This window comes from Natator depressus, chromosome 1, assembly GCF_965152275.1.
Source record: "Natator depressus isolate rNatDep1 chromosome 1, rNatDep2.hap1, whole genome shotgun sequence".
Classification (NCBI taxonomy): Eukaryota; Metazoa; Chordata; order Testudines; family Cheloniidae; genus Natator; species Natator depressus.
This window is the reverse complement of record NC_134234.1, coordinates 211423165-211447433: the sequence shown is the minus strand read 5'-3', so window position 1 is coordinate 211447433 and position 24269 is coordinate 211423165. Positions and strand designations below refer to the sequence as shown.

The 24269-nt window shown below is 41.5% G+C and overlaps 1 protein-coding gene across 1 annotated transcript; it reads right to left on the bottom strand.

Annotated features, from left to right (window-relative positions):
• Positions 1-11757: 11757 nt before the first annotated feature.
• Positions 11758-22427, bottom strand: LOC141984845 (C-type lectin domain family 9 member A-like). The gene is given in 8 exon segments (XM_074948278.1): positions 11758-11875; positions 12491-12594; positions 13355-13506; positions 14414-14581; positions 18651-18743; positions 19437-19458; positions 19982-20055; positions 22334-22427. Coding segments are annotated over 8 exon segments (825 nt in total).
• Positions 22428-24269: the final 1842 nt, after the last annotated feature.

Genomic DNA, 24269 nt, shown 5'->3' with positions numbered 1-24269 from the left:
TCAGGAGGTCATCTAGTCCAACCCCCTGCTCAAAGCAGGATCGATCCCCAATTAAATCATCCCAGCCAGGGCTTTGTCAAGCCTGACCTTAAAAACTTCTAAGGAAGGAGATTCCACCACCTCCCTAGGTAACGCATTCCAGTGTTTCACCATCCTCCTAGTGAAAAAGTTTTTCCTAATATCCAACCTAAATCTCCAACCTAAATCTAATATCCAACCTAAATCATGTTAAATTCTTTTGTGCATTAATACTTCATGCAAATTTCCAAGTAGTCATAGTTTAACAACATTTCCTTTAGTGTGTGTCTCTAACTTAATTAATCTCCACCAAGTGTCCCATAAAATTATTTGATTACATCAGCTTTGATTAGTTTGCTCTTCCCATAGAAAAGAATCATTGCATTTGATACAGTTCCACATGGTCAATTATTAGTTAAATTGGAGTAGATGGGGATTAATATGAGAACTCAAAGGTGGATAAGGAACTGGTTAAAGGAGCAACTATGAATGAGTTATAGTGAAAGGTGAACTGTCAGGCTGCAGGGAGGTTACTAGTGGAGTCCTCCGGGATCGGTCTTGGGACCAATCTTATTTAATATTTTTATTAATGACCATCTCACAAAAAGTGAGGGTGTGTTAATAAAATTTACAGATGACACAAAGTTGGGAAGTATAGTCAATATGGAGGAGGACTGGAATATAATACAAGACGACTTGGATGACCTTGTAAATTGGAGTAATAGAAATGGGCTGAAATTTTAATAGTACAAAGTGCAAGGTCATGCACTTAGGGACTAACAAGAAGAATTTTTGCTATAAACTGGGGACTTAGTTGGAAGTGACAGAGGAGGATGACTGTATTGGTAGGTCACAGGATGACGAGGACACATCAATGTGATGCAGCCATGAAAAAACCTAATGCAGTGCTAGGATGCATCAGGTGAAGTATTTCCAGTAGAGACAGGGAAGTGTTAGTACCCTTATACAAGGCACTGGTGAGACCTCATCTGGAATACTGTGTGCAATTCTGGTCTCCAATGTTTATGAAAAATGAATTCAAACTAGAACAGGTGCAGAGAACGGCTAACAGGACGATCCGAGGAATGGAAAACCTACCTTATGAGAGGAGGCCCAAATTGGTTGGGCTTGTTTAGCCTAAACAAAGGAAAGCTGAGGGGAGATATGATTGCTCTCTATAAATACATCAGAGGAATAAATAACAGGGAGGGAGAGGAGTTGTTTAAGTTAAGTGCCAATGTGGACACAAGAACAAATGGCTATAAACTGTCCATCAACAAGTTTAGGCTCAAAATTGGGCAAAGGTTTCTAACCATCAGAGGAGTGAAGTTCTGGAGTAGCCTTCCAAGGGCAGCACTGGGGGCAAAAAACCTAACTGGTGTCATGACTGAGCTTCAAAAGTTAATGGAGGGGATGGTCTGATGGGGTGGCCTATGATGGCATGTGGGCTACTGGTGATCGCCAGTAGCAAAAATCCCCAATCGCCGGAGACGGGACAGTAGATGGGGAGGGCTCTGAGTTACTACAGAGAATTCTTTCCCAGGTGTCTGCCTGGTGGGTCTTGCCCACATGCTCTGGGTTTGACTGATTGCCATATCTGGGGTCAGGAAGGAATTTTCCCCTGGGTCAGATTGGCCGAAACCTTGCCGGTTTTTCGCCTTCCTCTGCAGCATGTGGCATGGGTCACTTGCAGGTTTAAACTAGTGTAAATAGGGGATTCTCTGAAATTTGAAGTCTTTAAACCATGATTTGAGGAGTTCAGTAACTCAGTCAGAGGTTAGGGGTCTATTACAGGAGTGGATGGGTGAGGTTCTGTGGTCTGCAATGTGCAGGAGGTCAGACTAGATTATCATGATAGTCCCTTTTAGTCTTTTAATCTGAAGTTTCTCCCATTGATTGAATTGAGACAAGTCATGGAGTGAGACACTTGTTAGGAGGAAAACAGAATCAGACCCACTGTGATTATAATTGACAGCATCCAGGATTTTCCAACAAGATGATCTGACCTCCCCGCAAAATGAAGATGAAATCAAAATGTAGGACATTTTTGATCAATTCTTCATTGCTAGAATGTTAATCATGTCTCCAGTCTCCTGCTGTCAGTGTTTGAGTTTCTCATGCTTATTGTGTAATTAATGGGGGGAAAAAAACAAAAGCAAAAAAATGTGTTCACTTTCCACTAAGTAAACTAATTAACCTTAAGTATTGCTTTAGTCAGGAAATACAGACTTTTCAAAGGACATCAAACAGGAAATGTTTAGTTGTAACTGGTATTGAATAGGTGCAGTTGTACTGAATTAGAGCATTATCAGTGGATTCCTACCATTTTTTCTATTAGATGAGATTTGCTATTGTGCAAGTGACTGTTAAGTTGGCTTTCACAATGAAATAAAACTGCTCCAGTGAAAGCACAGCAGCAGCTCAGCGTCTCACACATGCAGACACCCACCTCAGCATGGTAACTTCAAAATGTCAGTGGGACCATTTAAAAGCTATAATTGTTAAGCCAGAGCAGTTAAAATTAGACACTCACATGGAGTCCAGGCACTCTTACTAAATAGTGGATCTGGCTCCAAACGTTAAATTACAAAAAAATAGATTTGATACGTCATATATTCAGATCATTAGAAATATCATATATTAACAAATTCTTTAATTTTTTTTAATTTAATCAAACAAACAGCTGAAAAGAAAAAAGGAGGAAAAAGAAAAAAAATTCCAGAAAAATATTACATTCAGATGGAGTTAAGGTTCAGAGAGCAGATCAATGCTTTAGGGTAATGCAAACATATTGCACACTTCATGCACCCAAACAACTTTAACCCAGCCCTGAGGAAAAAGGAAAAAACCAGGGGAAAAAAGGAAAAACTTTAATATGTCTTTTAAAATTAGTTTAATCTACTCTACAGACACTAAAATGCATTAATCACAAGCATATTGTTATTGCATGGTCTCACCTGACTAATCCTCACATTCCATAATTAGTGCACAGCTTTACTGGGATTCTTTCCCCATTCCCATAAAATCTTTATTAGGGTGCTAAATCTGTTGAAATAAATCAAGATTATGGCCTTGCTTTCTACTGCCACATTGTACAGTACAGTAACCATAAGATCAAAGCTTAAGTAATCAGAACCCTGGAATATTTGGAGTAGCTGCTTTAAGATCTCCAGACTTTCAGATAATAGAGGGTAAAAGTGTTACACTGACCTTATTCAAGTACATTTAGAGTTTGATCCCAAGCTCACTGACGCCCCTCCCTCCCTTCTGTAGGTTGTGCAAGGGTGTGACAGACTGACACTATCCTCAAGACACCTTATGGCATTAAGATAACTTATTTCAGTAAAGTTTAAATCATACTGAATTAGGTTTAATACTTTTTGGGTATATTGTATTAAATATGTTGTTGTGTACATGCTTTTGTGGAATTAATTGTGGAATTAATTGTGGAATTCTCTGAAGTAACCCTGATCCACAGAGGGCCCAAGCTTTCGGGAAGCATTGGAAGGACTTGGCCTGCTGAGGCCCCAAAAGCCTGGGTTGTGGTTGTGAGATGAAGCTATAATGAACTTGAAACCACAAGGAAGCCCCTTGGGAGGGGTTTTGAAGAACTGCTCCTGCCAGAGTCCATCTTGGGGTTGGGGTGATCTCTGGTAAGCTGCTTAGGAGGAGTGTAGGTTCTTTTATTGTTTTTAAGAGGTTTTTCTCTGTAGTGCTTTTACCTTAAGAATAAAATGTGCTTTCATAGGAAGTGCTGGTTGTGGTACCTTATAACTGTGACAATTGCACTGTTATCAGCATCAGAAAAGAAAAGCAAGCAAGGTGAATCCACATGTTCCATAGAATCTCTATGGATAGTAATTCCATGCTCTAATAAGAATATAACAGTAGGGATCTATTATCAACCACCTGACCAGGACAGAGATAGTGACGATGAAATGCTAAGGGAGATTAGAGAGGCTTTCAAAATAAAGAGCTCAATAATAGTGGGGGATTTTAATTATCCCCATATTGACTGGATACATGTCACCTCAGGACAAAATGCAGAGACAACATTTCTCGATACTTTAAATGACTGCTTCTTGGAGCAGCTGGTACAAGAAACCACAAAGGGAGAGGCAACTCTCAATTTAGTCCTAAGTGGAGCGCAGAATCTGGTCCAAGAGGTAACTACAACAGGACCGCTTGGAAATAGTGACCATAATATAATAACATTTAACATTCCTGTGGTGGGAACAACACCTCAACAGCCCAACACTGTGGCATTTAATTTCAGAAAGGGGAACTATGCAAAAATGAGGAGGTTAGTTAAACAGAAATTAAAAGGTCCAGTGACTAGAGTGAAATCCCTGCAAGCTGCATGGACACTTTTCAAAGACACCATAATAGAAGCTCAACTTAAATGTATACCCCAAATTAAAAAACACAGTAAAATAACTAAAAAAGAGCCATGGTGGCTTAACAACTGTGTAAAAGAAGCAGTGAGGGATAGAAAGGCATCTTTTAAAAAGTGGAAGTCAAATCCTAGTGAGGTAAATAGAAAGGAGCATAAACACTGCCAAATTAAGTGTAAAAATGTAATAAGAAAAGCCAAAAAGGAGTTTGAAGAACAGCTAGCTAAAAACGCAAAAAGTAATAACAAAATGTTTTTAAGTACATTGGAAGCAGGAAGCCTGCTAAACAACCAGTGGGGCCCCTGGACAATCGAGAGACAAAAGGAGCACTTAAAGATGATAAAGTCATTGCGGAGAAACTAAATGAATTCTTTGCTTCAGTCTTCACGGCTGAGGATGTTAGGGAGATTCCCAAACCTGAACAGTCTTTTGTAGGTGACAAATCTGAGGAATTGTCACAGATTGAAGTGTCACTCAAGGAGGTTTTGGAATTAATTGATAAACTTAACAGTAACAAGTTGCTGGGACCAGATGGCATTCACCCAAGAGTTCTGAAAGAACTCAAATGTGAAATTGCGGAACTATTAACTGTGGTTTGTAACCTGTCCTTTAAATCAGCTGCTGTACCCAACGACTGGAAGATAGCTAATGTAACGCCAATATTTAAAAAGGGCTCTAGAAGTGATCCTGGCAATTACAGACCAGTAAGTCTAACGTCAGTACCGGGCAAATTAGTTGAAACAATAGTAAAGAACAAAATTGTCAGACACATAGAAGAACATAAATTGTTGGGCAAAAGTCAACATGGTTTCTGTAAAGGGAAATCATGTCTTACTAATCTATTAGAGTTCTTTGAAGGGGTCAACAAACATGTGGACAAAGGGGATCCAGTGGACATAGTGTACTTAGATTTCCAGAAAGCCTTTGACAAGGTCCCTCACCAAAGGCTCTTACATAAATTAAGTTGTCATGGGATAAGAGGGAAGATCCTCTCATGGATTGAGAACTGGTTAAAAGACAAGGAACAAAGGGTGGGAATAAACGGTAAATTTTCAGAATGGAGAGGGGTAACTAGTGGTGTTCGCAAGGGTCAGTCCTAGGACCAATCCTATTCAACTTGTTCAAAAATGATCTGGAGAAAGGGGTAAACAGTGAGGTGGCAAAGTTTGCAGTGATACTAAATGGCTCAAGATAGTTAAGACCAAAGTAGACTGTGAAGAACTTCAAAAAGGTCTCACAAAACTAAGCTATTGGGCAACAAAATGGCAAATGTAATTTAATGTGGATAAATGTAAAGTAATGCACATTGGAAATAATAACCCCAGCTATACATAAAATATGATGGGGGATAATTTAGCTACAACTAATCAGGAAAAAGATTTTGGAGTCATCGTGGATAGTTCTCTGAAGACGTCCACGCAGTGTGCAGCGGCAGTCAAAAAAGCAAACAAGATGTAAGGAATCATTAAAAAACAGATAGAAAATAAGATGGAGAATATCTTATTGCCCTTATATAAATCCATGGTATGCCCACATCTTGAATAATGCCTAGAGATGTGGTCTCCTCATCTCAAAAAAGATATACTGGCATTAGAAAAGGTTCAGAGAAGGGCAACTAAAATGATGAGGGGTTTGGAATGGGGCCCATATGAGGAGAGATTAAAGAGGCTAGGACTTTTCAGCTCGGAAAAGAGGAGACTAAGGGGGGATATGATAGAGGTATATAAAATCATGAGTGGTGTGGAGAACATGAATAAGGAAAAGTTATTTACTTGTTCCCATAATATAAGAACTAGGGGCCACCAAATGAAATTAAATGAAATTAATGGGCAGCAGGTTTAAAACAAATAAAAGGAAGTTCTTCTTCACACAGTGCACAGTCAACCTGTGGAACTCCTTGCCTGAGGAGGTTGTGAAGGCTAGGACTATAACAGGGTTTAAAAGAGAAGTGGATAAATTCATGGAGGTTAAGTCCATTAATGGATATTATCCAGGATGGGTAAGGAATGGTGTCCCTAGCCTCTGTTTGTCAGAGGGTGGAAATGGATGGCAGGAGAGCGATCACTTGATCATTACCTGTTAGGTTCACTCCCTCTGTGACACCTAGCATTGGCCACTGTTGGTAGACAGGATACTGCGGTGGATGGACCTTTGGTCTGAACCCAGTACGGCCATTCTTATGTTCTAATGTTCTTATGTGTGTTTAGGCAGACTGGGAATAACACTGTGGAGCAGGGAACTGTTTGGCCTGGAAATATCCCCATCAGGATTGAGAGAGAGAAGTGGGTCTCCACCCAAAGAAGGCAATAGCTAGATGGCTGGAAACCATAGAGTTGGTGCCCTTGCTGGACCAGGGAAGGGGGATACAAATGCAGTTTCCCTGAACTGCAACAAAGCATTCCCCAAAATAAGACTTTTGCTTAATTCAGTACCTGACTGCCCTTCTGTACCTGGAGCCCAGGTCTAGGTCCACATACAGGTATGTAAGGGGCACTTTCGTAAGGTATTTCCCTAATCATTTCTGGTTTGTGCAGAGTCTAAGTCCAAAAGTTGCAAACATGCTTAGCCACAGCTAGGCATCTAAAGAAGTGGCCTGATTCAGAGAGGCTGAGAAATCAGCTCTCCCGGATTTCTCTTTTGTTAGAGAATTGGCTCATTGTTTGTAGTACACCTGTATGATACAAAGCACTACAGGTCTGAGTCTGCCACCCTCATAATCAATGAGTAGTTTCTTACTCTGCAGATTGTCCCATGGGTTGAATTGAAGCAAGTCATGGAGTGAGGTGCTATCTAACAAAAGTGGGATGGAATTAGGCCCATTATAATTGTGAGTGACAGGATCCAGGATTTTCCAACAAATGATCTGTCCTTCCTCAAAATGAAGAAGTCCCCATAGTGGAGGAACTTTTTGATTTATTCCTTACTGCTAAAATATACATCTTTTTCAAGTCTCTTGATGTCACTGTTTCACTTTTAGCTGTTGAATGGAAAGGAAAATACCCCAAACACTTCACAAGTGTTTCGGAAACTGATGCTAAGTCCTGCATTTTCCAGGAACTTCAGGCTTTTCAAATGTCATTAAACAAGGAAATGTTTAATTGTAACTGATATTGAATTTATGCCAAATGAATTGATGTGCAGAGTTTTCTTCAATAGGAGGATTTGCCATTAAGTCACTAGGTCTTCAGTAAGCTGGATTGTAAGTATTCACAAGCATAAAGATAGTTATGAAATTAAAAGAATTAAAGGTAGCTTACATTTGGTTAAGAAATTAATGTATTTGCTTTACAGTTTGTGGCTAGTAGGGAAAAGGCCCTAAGCAGCGAATAAAAGAAGGCCGTGAAAATAAAGTTAAGACCAGATTGTAGTGTGGAAAGCATGTATGGTTAAAAAAATAACTAATAAAATAAAGGGCTGTAGTAACAAGAAAAAAAAACTGTCTTAAAAGAAACAAGCGCAAAGTGTGACGTTCCCCTCTGATGTTATCTGGATGGGTGATCCTCTAGTTCACTCCAATCCTTGACTCTGGGAGCCAGCCTTACCCTGCTCTGCTGTGAGAACCCCCACTCCTGGGATGTTCACGCACAGCCTCTGGCATGTAATTGTGCAACCAAATGAAACTAGCCAATATCTCCGGTCCCAGACATAACCCTGGGAACCTCCGCCTTGCAGTGTCCAGTTATGCCTGCTGGATGCTGCAAGCTTATATGAGTTCGTCAATTTAACAAAGAAATTGATATGTACAAGCTTGTTCACCCAAAGGGAGTATCTGACACACTTCAAACCAAACACACTGCTTCAGGTAGAATAAACAAACAGATTTATTAACTATAAAGATAGGTTTTAAGTGATTATAAGTCAAAGCATAGCAAGTCTGATTTGGTCAAATGAAATAAAAGCAAAATGCATTCTAAGCTGATCTTAACACTTTCAGTGCCCTTACAAACTTAGATGCTTCTCACCACAGGCTGGCTGGTTGCTCTTCAGCCTGGCTCTCCCCTCTGATCAGCGTTTCAGTCACTTGTTGTGGTGTCTGTAGGTGTAGGTAGAAAAGAGAGAGAGAGAGCATGGCAAACGTCTCTCCCTTTTATCATGTCGGGATAGCTCAGTGGTTTGAGCATTGGCCTGCTAAACCCAGGGTTGTGAATTCAATCCTTGAGGGGGCCATTTAGGGATCTGGGGCAAAAATTGGGGATTGGTCCTGCTTTGAGCAGGGGGTTGGACTAGATGACCTCCTGAGGTCCCTTCCAACCCTGATATTCTATGATTCTATGTCCTTTCTTCCCTCTTGGCTTTGCCCCCCCCTTCAAAATCAGGTGAGCATTACCTCATTGCAGTTCCAAACTGACCAAAGGAATGGGGGTGACTCCCTCGAAAGTCTAACAGATTCTTTTGTTGCTGGCTAGGCCAGCGTCTGTTGTTCCTGTGAGGCTGGGCTGGGTTTGTCCTGATGGGGTGTGAACTGCCTCTCTGCTCTTGGAGAGTTTTTGCCTGGGCTTATTTTAAGCCATGAGGGTACATTTTCAGCCTCATAACTATATATATGAAATTACAACCTATAACATTACTATAACATTACTGTAACAATTACTATAACAACATCATGAGCCTTCAGAAGACACCAAACATGACAAACTTTGCATTGGATACCACGCAATCATTTTATAAAGATGAACATGGGGGTGTAGGGTGTTCCCCCGAGGTAAAGAGCGTCACACAAACCTTCCCAAGGTTCCACTGGTAAGCAAGGCGGGAGGAGAGAGGAAAGGAGGACATTGGTGGAAGGAAAGTAGTCAGAATAAACTGCTTCAGACAGGGTTTTTGTTAAGGGTAGCAAGTTAGCTGAAGGATATAAAGAGAGCCATGAATCTGATGGTACCTTGTCAGACCAAACCTGAGCATGCTGAATCACGCCAGGATGACACTGAGTTCCTTAGGTCTGGCCTAGTTGTAAGAATACTGATCAGATGTTTATGAATGCTTTGATACTGTATTGGGTGCAGTGATGACTTATTTTTAGGCTGACATGTTTAGAACAATTGTATACAATAATATTTGGCCTTTAGGCTTAATATAGGAATTTAAGATGAATTTAGTGTCTGGTAGTCTCCCATATTAATTTCAAATATTATTAATAATTGCAACAAGAAGGTAATCAATATATTAAGTTCTTCAACCTGCCAAGCAGAGAAATTGCTCCTGTGAAACCACAACAGCAGCTCAGCTTCTCACAGATGCAGACGCCCACCTCAACAAGGGAAATTCAGCACTTTGCTGGGATCATTTAAATATTGTAAACATTAAACCACAGCTTCTACAAAACAAGTCCAGGCACTTTCACTAAATACCAGCTCTAAGCCTTATTCTCCCTGATCCTGGGGCTAGCAGGGGCTAACCTGGCCCGGTGCAACTGAGACCAACTTGGGAAAGGTCTTCAGCTGGTATGATCTGGTGAAGTTTCGTTGATTTCAGTGGCTCTATATCAAGTTACACCAGCTAGGAATCCAGCCCTTCATCTCTTATTGTCATTTCAATTCTTGTTAAAAAATTCTGAACAAATAGGTTGTTGAAGGAGACTGTGAACGTTCCCGAGAATAGCTTCAGACACATTTAGCCTGGGACTCTAAATGAGCATCCATAAAGTGCGCAAACAGGAGGGGAGGAGGGACAGCTTTGTTTTCCCAACACTCAGCACAAAGCCTCCAAAAGCCCTGATACAAAGCTCACTGAATTCTGGAAGAAGGAAATAAAAATAGCTGAGAAGAAAATTTTTCATCTTTTGTTAATTGGATTCTCACAGGGTTGTAGCTATGGAACAGAAGCAGAGCTACCCAGGGTCAACCTGTGTTCGGTCTAAAAGACATTCAGAGCTGACAGATTACTACAACTCTGTCACCTTTTGAAATCATAGACTGTAACTAATTTGTGTATTTAAGTCTGCCTGCTTTAACCTTGCAAACACTAATTTATTTTCTTAGATAATAAATCCTTAGTTAGCTGACTATAGGATTGGCTACAAGCGTCTTTGGTGTGAGATCTCAGGTACAAACTGACCTGGGATATGTGATTGGTCCTTTGGTACTGGGAGTAGCCTATTCTTTTTGCTGAATACTGCTGTAGTTTTGATAAAGTAACCAATTATCACATAGTCCAGTTGCCAGGCTGGCAAGATAGACTGGAATGCCCAAGGGGACTGTCTGTGACTCCACAGTAAGGCTGTTATAGTGCTTTAGGAGTTCACACTTGTGACTGGGTTTGTGAAATCTAATTATAGAACACACAGCCAGTTTGCAGTCTCTGCCCTGCTTCTTCACAATCTGCCCTGAGGTTGACACTCATGGTTCTGAGCCACTCCAGGCAGGGTGACAGTGCCAAATTAAAGCACTTCATTTGTTTATCTCAAGCTGTAGAGACTCATGATGTTAGCTTTGGAGGCCTCCAGTTCAATCCATGGTCATAGCCAAGATTGCAGTTGCTATAAAATGGAAGCTGATCTAGGATTCAAACTGCTGTGAGCCTGAGACACATGAAACCAGCTTTCTCCATTCAGGGGAAGTATGTAACCCACTGCTGAGTGTGAGTGAGACATACCCCTGTGTGCCCCACCCACAGAGCATGTGAGTCTGTTACAGCTGCCAGCTAGGGAGTTATTTCTCTGACTCAGGCTTTTAGCTCTAGACATCCCCAGCTCAATCCACAGACACCAAGATGGTGAGTCTCACTAGGAGAGTGGGGTGGGAGGAGGTATTGTTTCATGGTCTCTGTGTATATAATGTCTTCTGCAGTTTCCACAGTATGCATCCGATGAAGTGAGCTGTAGCTCACGAAAGCTCATGCTCAAATAAATTGGTTAGTCTCTAAGGTGCCACAAGTACTCCTTTTCTTTTTACTATTATGAATGCTTGTCTTCCTCTCCCATTCCTCTTTTGTCTCTGTATGAGCCTCATTTAATCTATTTTGTTTGATTTTACCTGTAAGTTCTTTGGGGCAAATTGTTTTTTTCCATAAAACACCCAGTGTACAAACAACACTATATTTTTTACAAAGTATTTATTAATATTTACACTAATGGCCTCTGAAATCAACTCTTATCAACCCAGATGGGAATGACAGTCATTCAGTATGGTGGGAGTGGGCTGGTTGGCTGGAGAAGATTCCAGTTTGGGGTGTCTGCCCTGCTTCTTGACAGTCTGCTGTGTGTTTTATCACCTGAAACTGCAGCCCCTCAGTCTGAAGGGTAACACAGCAAATTGAAGGGGTTGTGATTTCTCTTTGTCTTTGGAACATCCCTGGGTACTTGTCTCATGGATGCTGTGATCCTCCCGTGTTGTTCAGCAGGCTTCAGCTAAGCAGCTCTCTTCTCACAAATACAGCGATATTGTTGTGTACAGTTATAGGAGGTGGCTTCTCCTGCATTCAGAAGTACACAGGACTCTCCAGGCTCTTTCTTCTTTACTTGGAACCTGGGGCGGAAAGCTACATTTAACACTCAGCCATGCCATTTTTGTAAAATCACAAACAGTGTCATTGCATTTGGCTGCCTAAATATTGGGGTTAACTTGCCTTACCTATTAATTTCACTTCTCAGAATAACATGTCCTGCAAGCTGAGCTATGAAAAGCATTTCTTTGTGATTTGGAATGTTTTTGGCTCGAGATTGTTAATTTAGCTGAGGTGGCCTCTTCTTTTAAATTTACTGCAGTTGTTGTACAATTTAATGTTCAGGGGTAGGACGGTAGTCTCTTCCTTTCCTCCTTAAGTGTAATGGTGGCATCACCCTTATCAATGTTTCAACTTTGAAATATCCCATTTAGAATATCTGTGAATGTCTATATTCATATGTAGTTCTGACAGAGTTACAGCTACCACTGTTAATGTTGTACAATTGTTTTATTATGTTTATTCATTTAGATTTAAAAAAGTCAAACAGCACCACTCCTTCCTGTGAGAATTTGTAACTGTAAAAAATACACAATAATTCTACAAGTTCAGTAGCAATGCCAGAGTGCAAATTCTATAAGAAATGCACAAGGATGTAAAACACAAGTGAACAACTTCTAGATCTGCCAGAGACTTACAGGTGAGTGGAATGAGCTGTGCCATCCTCCCACATCCAGCTTGTAGCAGCTCCCTTACGGAATAGTCCAATCCAGTGAAAACACGCCTGTCTGTTTATGAAATCCTGTTTGGGAACAAGACTAAATCATTTACATGGTAGGCGTATGGATACCAGGGATGAGAATGAGGTTGATGTGTCCCAGTCGGGACCAGTGTGTTGTAATGCCCATACATGGGCCAATCACACTCCATTTTTTCCAGAAAAGTCAGCCATAGATTTTATGGAACTTTTTGTGCCTGTCCCTCACGGGAAGCATCACAGCTACCGTCCTGGCTGAGAAGAACTGATAGGATACCCTGGAGAACAAGTCAACACAATTGTCTCATCAGCCAGGGGTATCACTAATGAGACATGAGGAGTTCTCTTCCCAAGCAGCACAAGTACTAACCCAACAGCATATCCAGCCTCTGTTAAAGAGAGACAAAGCTTGATTTTATTTTCAGATGGGTTTCATTTCATTGACTTCAATGGAGGAAGTCGTGATTCACGATGGAGTGAGAGGAGACTCAGACCCTAGGAATGGACTCTGTCCCTTCCTCATATTATGCAGAGCACTAATCCCTAGGCTAGGACATCACACTCTCTTTAATCACTCTTGAAGTCAGTGATAAAATTTACATTCACTCCTTCTCTGGTGCCCCAAATCTGCCCAGTCTCCCTTGGGGACACAGTTCTGAATACAACACAAACAGTTTAGAAAGTCATTTACCCTGCCAGTGTTATTTTTCATTTTATACCCATATCCCACTTCCCCACCAGATAGATATTGGGCAGGTGTAGTTTGGAAAATATAGGAAAATAAGGCAAAGGGTAAATTCCCTACCAGTTCTTCCTTGTTCTCTATCCTCAGCAGTCTAGACATGTGAGACGAGCAGTATTTTTTACTCTTCTGCCAGGAGCTCCTTTCATTAGTAAAATGGTAACACTTCCCTCTATGCTGTATCCAGCCCTCAGGGCAAGAGCTGCATTTATCTACTGGAAAAAGAGAGCAATATAGACCCGTTATAGTTCTGCATTGATGGGTGCGACGCAGTTTGATACTGAATGTCACCATGTATTCGCTAGTGTGTATATTTCTCACGGGGAATGTAGTGTTTGTCTTGCCAGCTAGGATGAAGCTGATGTTGGTGCCCCCAAAATAACCTGGGATATGGGATACTTGGGTCAAGGCCCTTTTCTGATTCAGGCAGAGCAAGGACTTAACCCTGGTTCTCCCTCATCCCTCAACACCAGGCTATCGCCTGCTCTGGGGCTTCTCTGTTTTTTTCACGGAAAACTTTGAAAGGTCTCGGTTTTATCCCAACATGAAAGAGGAAAATTTTGAATTCTCAAAAGTGCTCATGGGACAGGAAACCTGTTTCCCATCCAGTTCCATTCAGATCACAATGAACAAGAAAGGTAATGAGAGCACTAGTGGAGAGAGGGAGCAGTCCTCACGATGGCAATGATGATGATGTTGACTAGGATGAAAACCTGATAACCAAGCTAGCACAGTGTCAATGCTGTGGGAGGGAAGTGCAGGAGAGTCTCTCTATGCAGCAGCCTATTTGTCTGTTGCATTTGTCAAAATCCCTCTGTTTATCAGTGTCTTTCCCTTGTACCATTGAGAGATGTAAGCTGGGAAGGAGCTGCCCAGGTTTCTCTACTTTGAAGCTAGTGAGCCAGGGATCACTGATTATGTCCACTATTAAGGACACCATATTGTTGCTCAGATTTCTTTGTGGCTTTCCATGTAATTAATACTTAGATGAGGCCCTTGTACACTGTGTGCACAGGGACAGAAGTACCCTTTTTTGTTAATGAGGACAAGGAGAGCTGAATTCTGATTAAGCAACAATATTACCATAAAGGATATAACGGAAGAGTGAGCTCTGATCGATACCTTTCTTATTCAGAACATTTGAGAGCTCTGTGTTATTGGCTTGGAGTTCGTCTCTTTGCTGCATGCAGTTTGTCAGAGTTTCCTGCAATTGAGTGAAGTTTTTCAGAATAGCCAGTTTCTGGATAAGTTCCTCATTCTGTCTTCTCACTTGATGGGAAGCCTGGAGAACTTAAATCCACATCCCAAGAAATCAGTTAAAACAAAATGAAATACACTTATATAAATCATTTGCCTTTTGCATTATAAGGATGCTAACAGCAATTGTGACAGTTGTCATCATGGCTTACACACTGGGCATTGAACTGGAGACCTTCTGAGCCAAAAGCATGAGCGGATATAGCTTCAGGTAAATGCTTGGTCTATACTAGAAAGATAGGTCAACATAGCTACATCGGCTAGGAGTGTGAAAAAACATGCCTAACTGACATAGCTATGCCGACCTAACCCCCAGCACAGATACAGCTATGTAAATGGAAGAATGCTGTGTAGCTACCATCATGTGGGGAGGTGGTGTTCCTATTCCAATGGAAAAACTCCTTCCATCAGAGTAGATCACGTCTACACTTTGGGGTGATGCTGACATAGCTACAGCAATATAACTATGCTGGTACAGTCTCCATAGCACAGACATACCCAAAGACAGAAATGTCAGTCACCATGGGCTGTAACAACTCATATTCTCTGTGGATTAGCACACAGGGGGGACCAATAATCCCAACTATATATATAAAATGATAGGGTCTAAAAATAGCTGTTACCACTCAAGAAAGAGATCTTGGATTCATTGTGGATAGTTCTCTGAAAACATCCACTCAATGTGCAGCGGCAGTCAAAAAAGCGAACAGAATGCTGGGAATGATTAAGAAAGGGATAGATAATAGGACAGAAAATATCATGTTGCCTCTATATAAATCCATGGTACACCCACATCTTGAATGTTGCATGCAGATGTGGTCGCCGCATCTTAAAAAAAGATATACTGGAATTGGACAAGGTTCATAAAAGGGCAACAAAAAAGGCAGGGATGGTGTCACTAGTCTGTTTGCCAGAAGCTGGGAATGGGCGACGGGGGATGGATCACTTGATGATTACCTGTTCTGTTCATTCCCTCTGTGGCATGTGACATTGGCCACTGTTGGAAGACAAAAAGAAAAGGAGGATTTGTGGCACCTTAGAGACTAACCAATTTATTTAAGCATTCGCTTTCTTGAGCTACAGCTCACTTCATCGGATGCATTCAGTGGAAAATACAGTGGGGAGATTTATATACACAGAGAACATGAAACAATGGGTGTTATCATACACACTGTAACGAGAGTGATCAGGTAAGCTGACGTATTACCAGCAGCAGAGCCGGGGGGGGAAACCTTTTGTAGTGATAATCAAGGTGGGCCATTTCCAGCAGTTGACAAGAACGTCTGAGGAACAGCCGAGGGGGTGGGGGGAATAAATATGGGGAAATAGTTTTACTTTGTGTAATGACCCATCCACTCCCAGGCTTTATTCAAGCCTAAGTTAATTGTATCCAGTTTGCAAATTAATTCCAATTCAGCAGTCTCTCGTTGGAGTCTGTTTTTGAAGTTTTTTTGTTGAAGAATTGCCACTTTTAGGTCTGTAATCGAGTGACCAAAGAGATTGAAGTGTTCTCCGACTGGTTTTTGAATGTTATAATTCTTGACGTCTGATTTGTGTCCATTTATTCTTTTATGTAGAGACTGTCCAGTTTGGCCAATGTACATGGCAAAGGGGCTTTGCTGGCACATGATGGCATATATCACATTGGTAGATGTGCAGGTGAACGAGCCTCTGATAGTGTAGCTGATGTGATTAGGCCCTATGATGGTGTCCCCTGAATAGATATGTGGACACAGTTGGCAACGGGCTTTGTTGCAAGGATAGGTTCCTGGGTTAGTGGTTCTGTTGTGTGGTGTGTGGTTGCTGGTGAGTATTTGCTTCAGGTTGGGGGGCTCTCTGTAAGCAAGGACTGGCCTGTCTCCCAAGATCTGTGAGAGTGATGGGTCGTCCTTCAGGAAAGGTTGTAGATCCTTGATGATGCACTGAAGAGGTTTTAGTTGGGGGCTGAAGGTGATGGCTAGTGGCGTTCTGTTATTTTCTTTGTTGGACCTCTCCTGTAGTAGGAACTTCCGGGTACTCTTCTGGCTCTGTCAATCTGTTTCTTCACTTCAGCAGGTGGGTACTGTAGTTGTCTCTATCAAGCGTTCTTACAACTACAATACCCACCTGCTGAAGTGAAGAAACAGATTGACCGAGCCAGAAGAGTACCCAGAAGTTACCTTGCTTACAGACAGCCAAACTGGACAGTCTCTACGTGAAAGAATAAATGGACACAAATCAGACATCAAGAATTATAACATTCAAAAACCAGTCGGAGAACACTTCAATCTCTTTGGTCACTCGATTACAGACCTAAAAGTGGCAATTCTTCAACAAAAAAATTTCAAAAACAGACTCCAACGAGAGACTGCTGAATTGGAATTAATTTGCAAACTGGATACAATTAACTTAGGCTTGAATAGAGACTGGGAGTGGATGGGTCATTACACAAAGTAAAACTATTTCCCCATGTTTATTCCCCCCCCCTCCTCCGGCTGTTCCTCAGATGTTCTTGTCAACTGCTGGAAATGGCCCACCTTGATTATCACTACAAAAGGTTTTTCCCCCCCCCCGCTGTCCTGCTGGTAATAGCTCAGCTTACCTGATCACTCTCGTTACAGTGTGTATGGTAACACCCATTGTTTTGTGGTCTCTGTGTATATAAATATCCCCACTGTATTTTCCACTGAATACATCCGATGAAGTGAGCTGTAGCTCACGAAAGCTTATGCTCAAATAAATGGGTTAGTCTCTAAGGTGCCACAAGTACTCCTTTTCTTTTTGTGGATACAGACTAACACGGCTGCTACTCTGAAACCTGTTGGAAGACAGGATACTGGGCTAAATGGACCTTTAGTCTGACCCAGTATGGCTGTTCTTATGTTCTTATGAGATTTACACAATGTGGAGTTTTCAGTTTAATTCTGATGTTAAAGTAATTAAGGAATTGGTAAAACTGCTTTATTATTTACCAAACAATCTCTATGGGCTTGAAATCTGATTAACAGAATATGTACCAAAGATGTTTTTGTCAAAATGTCCTTTATTTTTTTAACTTTCTGGCCTCATAATTCTCATGATTTACACTGATGTAAGTAAGAACAAAATCAGGCCCCATTCCCTTTTGGCCTGGTAAACTGAGCAAACTTTAAAGATCATGAAACCATTCAGAAGCAAGAAATATGGAGCCACGCTCTGTATCATGATTAGAGCTGAATGAAAAATTATTTTTTTGGTTTGCAGATGAAAAATCTGGAACAAAAATTGGTTAATTTTGAACCCGAACTGATATTTTCCAGTTTTTCTCCTGGAACAAAACCCCAAAACAACAAAATTAATTTCAGATCTATATGGAATGAAATGAAAAAAAAATCAAGAAAAAGGGAGGGGAGAGTCTTTTAATTTCCTTTTAGGGCTGTTTTCCATTCCAACACATGTTTTTTTCAGTTCTTCCTCGAGTTTTGTTTTGAGGTATTTTTCAAGCTTTTTATTCTGAAATCACTGAAACAAACCATTTCCTTTTCTTAAATAAAAAATCAATTTTTTGGCCAAAAGTATTCATTGAATTCTACCCAAATTCACGAATAGTTTCAGTGCATGAAAAAATGCTTTTTTTTTTGGCTAATAAAATATTCACTGAAAAAAAATTCACCCAGTCCTAGTCATGATGCCATTTCTAACCACATTTAAACTGTAGTCAGAGTTTCAAATCAACTTTAGTCTTAACTGAGAAGGATTCTTGGGATCCCTAGGCTTCAGAGCTGGAGTTGCACCACAAAACGTAACTTCAAAGTGCTGTCTATACAGCTATTTGTAGAGCATTAGTAGAAGCCCCGCTAGCCTGAGTCTGTTGACCTTGGCTTGAAGGCTTGCTCCTGCTTTCTCCAAAATGCTGTGTAGACATACTCTTAAAGGTATCTCAGCTTCTCACATGTTTTACAGGTAGAATTCAAATCACAGCTCGGCAGGCAACAGGCTCTGAATACCAAATGAAAGTTGTTTTTACAAAGCAATGCAAACTATGACAGTGTTTCTCACATACATTTACACACATCACTCAAAGCTCTTCTAAACATTATAATGGTTCAGATCGTGTTTTGTTGCCTTCTTGGCAAATACTTACCCAAGGCACCCCAAACCCTTGCAGTTACTACCAAAGCCAGGCAGAGGAGCCCCAGAATCACTGTAAGGAACCACTGTGAAGATGGAGGAGATTCTAACAGAAATAAGAGAGAGAAAATGAAAGCAAACATGGCTAGAATGTGCCCCTCTCCTGAGACTCTGGGATCAGATCAGAGCTCTCCGCCACACCAGTCTACCAAAGCCAGAACTCACCATTGGAGCTGTCATAAATATAAAGGGAAGGGTAAACCCCTTTAAAATCCCTCCTGGCCAGAGGAAAAATCCTCTCACCTGTAAAGGGTTAAGAAGCTAAAGGTAACCTCGCTGGCACCTGACCAAAATGACCAATGAGGAGACAAGATACTTTCAAAAGCTGGGAGGAGAGAGAGAAACAAAGGGGTCTGTGTCTGTCGGTATGCTGCTTTTGCCGGGGATAGAACAGGAATGGAGTCTTAGAACTTTTAGTAAGTAATCTAGCTACGTATATGTTAGATTATGATTTCTTTAAATGGCTGAGAAAAGAACTGTGCTGAATAGAATGACTATTTCTGTCTGTGTGTCTTTTTTGTAACTTGAGGTTTTGCCTAGAGGGATTCTCTATGTTTTGAATCTAATTACCCTGTAAGGTATCTACCACCCTGATTTTACAGAGGTGATTCCTTTACCTCTATTTACTTCTATTTCTATTAAAAGTCTTCTTGTAAGAAAACTGAATGCTTTTTTCATTGTTCTCAAATCCAAGGGTTTGGGTCTGTGGTCACCTATGCAAATTGGTGAGGATTTTTACCAAACCTTTCCCAGGAAGTGGGGTGCAAGGGTTGGGAGGATTTTGGGGGGAAAGACGTGTCCAAACTACGTTTCCCAGTAAACCCAGTTAGAGTTTGGTGGTGGCAGTGGATATTCCAAGGACAAAGGATAAAATTAATTTGTACCTTGGGGAAGTTTTAACCTAAGCTGTAAAAGTAAGCTTAGGAGGTTTTCATGCAGGTCCCCACATCTGTACCCTAGAGTTCAGAGTGGGGGAGGAACCTTGACAGGAGCTAAACCAGTCCAATAATAATAGCTATTGAATGTGTGCTCAATAAATCTGGCATGAATTGAGATGACTTGGAGAAAACAGTTGTTCCTGGTGAAGGCCAGAGCTGTCACATCCCAATTTCTGCCCAGGCCTTGGCCCATTAACGTGCCATTTCCTGCCACAGTGGACAAAATTCTAATTTTCTTGTTTCTGAAATATGAGGCCATGGACAGTGGCTACACCAGGAGCCAGATGTTTGACTATGAACACTTTGATAAAAGAACGTAAGAAGCCAGCGGCTTACAGTGCATAATATTTTGCTGCCTCTTCTACTTTGAAGGAGTGTGAAACTCCAGATCCGAGTAGGCCATTTCCTTCTCGCTGATTTATGGTAGGTTGTAAGGATGGAAAGACAGCTCTATGAAATTGTCATTACAGTAGGTGGGAACATAACTTCATAGATGTTAAGGCTAGAAGGCAACATTATGAGCATCTGGTCTGAGTTCTTGCATAATGTAACACAGGCCATAGAACCTCACCAGTAATTCCTGTTTCCAAAACCAATAACTTATGGTTGAACGAGGTCATATCTTTTAGAAAGAGAGTCAATATCCATTTAAAAACTCCAAATGGTGGAGAATTGTCACTTTCCTTTGTCATCTGTTCCACTGCTTAATTACACACATTGTTCAAAATTTTTGTCAGATTTCCAATTTTACCTTTATCAGAGTCATCCAATTAGGAAGCAGAAACAATACATGTGACTTAGGTGACAAATCACATAGCTCAAATAGTGAAGTATGAACAGTGAATTCTTGAAGCAGTAGCCACTGCAAATAGTTAACAACCAACTCAAAGGTTGGAACATAAACCATGCACTGAATGATTTCAAATAGAAAACCTTTTATTTTTTTAATTGAAGCTTGTTCTCAGATAAGTGATGAGCAGAGAAAGCGGCTGACTTCTCTGAGGACCAGATTCTGCGATCCTTACTCATGTTGAGTCGTACCTTATGCTGTGGGGTAAAATATTACTCCCCATTAGGAAAGGAATTAGAAACTGACCCTGAAAAAAATGTTCCCTGCAGTAGTGGCCTAGTAAGAACTGAGAAAAATTGAGTAAGTACATCAGGATTTGGCCCAAGGCAGGCTGTAGCTGTTAGATTTTGCGGATTAACAGAAAGCATATTAGTTTCTTATTATTTTCTGCTATCTGCAAACTATAGATAAACTATTTTAAAAATATTTCTGTTTCTTATGAGGCTTGCAAATAACATACTTATTACAAGAAACCTTGCAGGGCACTAGTAAGCTGATGCCTTAGCTTGCAGCAACTAGAACTCTGGCCTATCTAGAAGCTATTCTGGAGAAAAGCCAAGAGATTCAGGTTGAATCATCTGACTGGCAAGTATAAGGAGTCCAACTAACTATAATGAAATGTGCCAGACAGGTATGGACTTTTGGGACAATAGGTGTTAAGTAGATTTCCTGGGGAATCTTTGGGGAGGGGTTCATGCAAATTCCACAATGCTGGTTATGCAACAACAACAAAAACACCTTTTTGAAGCTACACCCGGAGGAGTGGGCCATTGACTGGGATTTACCTGTTCTTGGAAACTGGAGATCAAAGGCCAGAGCAGTATAAAGCAACAGTTGCACTATCCAGTTGGGGTATGGTTTCTGATCTTAAATGCTGACATGAACTTGGGAGCAAATGGGCAAACCCAGTTGTGGGGGTCTGAAGATTGACACCTACCAGAGCCCTGTGTTGGAGCTCAGGGTGACCTCAGGTAAGCTTTTAGCATGTATTCAGGTTTATTATTTTTTAAATATGTTTTCTCTTTAATGCTTTTGCCCGAAGAATAAATGCAGTTTGCTTTGTGAAGGTTGGTTGGTAACTGGAATACACTCTTATAGCCCTTAAAGAAAGAGTTAACTGCAGGCGCTGGTCCCTGATGAGACCTGCTGGGAAATTGCAGTCAAGTGCAGAGGGACTGCAAGCATAACTCCCAGTCTGAGGGCGAGATGTGACAGCTGGAAAGCCTAAAATCTCAGGTAGGCGCCCACAAGGAAGAGCAGGAGGGAGGGTCATTTATGTAGTTAAGTTTGGAACCGTGTCAATGGTTATCCTCAGGTACAAGAGACCTTTCTCATGAGTGATGGCTCCAGAGCTTTGCTGACTGGCAGAAAGATTCCATGGTGAGGCCTCAGGGCAATGGAAGTTATGGAAAACCCAAACAGGGCACTCAAGATGGAAAATATTTCCTCACAGAGCAATCCACCCAGGTGCCTTCTCTGATAGCCCACCTGGGGGTCAGCTGACCAATCACAGGTGTACTAGCCTCTTCCCTCTTAAAGGGCGAATACCATCCTGTGACGTAAGGATTTATTACTTCATAATCAAATTGCTACGTTCCAGCGCTTTGTAGGCACAAAGCCACCTTCTTCCCATACCTGGAAAACTATGCATTTCTGGGGGCACCTTCATACGACACAAACTGGCACAAAACTAACAATATAGAATTTTTTCTCAAATGTCAGTAAAACTAACACAGATTCTTGCTATATAATGTTAGGGTTTCTGGGACAAAGTTCAAGAAGGAGATTTGAGTAGGGCTAAAAGCATAATGTTAGACATAGATTCAGGAGATTATAAATATACAGTACCTGTGACCCTGGCATGCTTTGGTCTTTGTTTTCTCTTCTGCTCTGCAGGAGTATGAAATCTGAGATCCACAAAGGTCACTGACTGCTCACTCATTTCTGGTGGGTTATGGGATAGAAATTCCAGAGGTGGAGTTAGTGAACTGAGATGACCATTGGGATTTGTCCTACAGTGAAATGGCCTGTTAGAGCCAATAAGAGCATCAGCATGAACAGGAGCAATGTAACAGGACAACCTGCTCAGTGGCTCAGTATGAGTGCTCCTGTGTACCTCATGGACACTTAACTCCCACATAGCAAAGGCCACAAGAAACATATTCTAGCTTTTATGGCTGGCTAGGCCACTCCGTCTCATCCCGGTGGGTGGTGATTTGGCCTCACATATACACACTTTTGTCACCTCCTGGCTGGGCTAGCAATGCTTTTTACTGGACACGAAGCCATCAGCCACAGGACACTCCAACTACTGCAGAATGATACAGCATGTCTCCTCAACAACACAGGCTGCCGCAAGCACCTCACACCAGTTCTCCACTCACTGTACCGGCTCCCTGTAGAACGCCAGGTCAAATTAAAGGTCTTAGTCCCTATCTTCATGGTGCTCAGATTCCTAAGATTGCCTGAAGCTCCAGGATCGGGCCATGGGACCAACAACTCCACTTCTTTGGCACAATGGTACTTTGTACCACAAGGACAAAGCTGGTCTGTACAGGAGACAGAACTTTCTCAGGAGCAAACTTCCACAGGAACTAAGAACCACCACAAACATCACCTTCTGCTCCAAGTGCAAGGCACACTTCTCAGACTTTGCCTTCGATAGCATAAACATATAACATAGAGTACATATAATTTAGTTTAAAGGAAAACAACCCCCCCACACACACTCCAAACTACACTGTTCACACAATTTCCCCTAGGCCAGAGGAGAAGAAAAGAACAAACTGTATGTGACAGATGTTAGTCACCTCCCTTAGTGAGCTACTGAAAGGTACTGAGATATATGGTGATGAGGGTTGCATAAGAAAATGTGAAGAATAGAGCAGCCACACCGATAAATAGATAAATCTCCTTCTTCTGATGCTGGTAATTGCCTGTATTTATAAAAAATAATGTAAATATAATGGAACGATGCAGTCCCTTCCTAGTCACAGCTGCAATTCAGTTTCTATTATTAACTCAATTATGGGGCTTCACATCAATCACCAAAAGGGCAGATTTGTATTAAAATTGATAGGTGAGAACTTGGCCCAAATAGTGGGCAGCAAAATCTGCAAATGGCACAATGTTATTTAGGTCAATCAGGACCACTAAACTGACACTAAACTGGGAGGAGTGGTAGATACGCTGGAGGGTAGGGATAGGATACAGAGGGACCTAGACAAATTGGAGGATTGGGCCAAAAGAAATCTGATTAGGTTCAACAAGGACAAGTGCAGAGTCCTGCACTTAGGACGGAAGAACCCAATGCACAGCTACAGACTAGGGACCGAATGGCTCGGCAGCAGTTCTGCAGAAAAGGACCTAGGGGTTACAGTAGACGAGAAGTTGGATATGAGTCAACAGTGTGCCCTTGTTGCCAAGAAGGCCAATGGCATTTTGGGATGTATAAGTAGGGGCATTGCCAGCAGATCGAGGGACATGATCGTTCCCCTCTATTCGACATTGGTGAGGCCTCATCTGGAGTACTGTGTCCAGTTTTGGGCCCCACACTACAAGAAGGATGTGAAAAAATTGGAAAGAGTCCAGCGGAGGGCAACAAAAATGATTAGGGGACTGGAACACATGACTTATGAGGAGAGGCTGAGGGAACGGGGGATGTTTAGTCTTCAGAAGAGAAGAATGAGGGGGGATTTGATAGCTGCTTTCAACTACCTGAAAGGGGGTTCCAAAGACGATGGCTCTAGACTGTTCTCAGTGGTAGCAGATGACAGAACAAGGA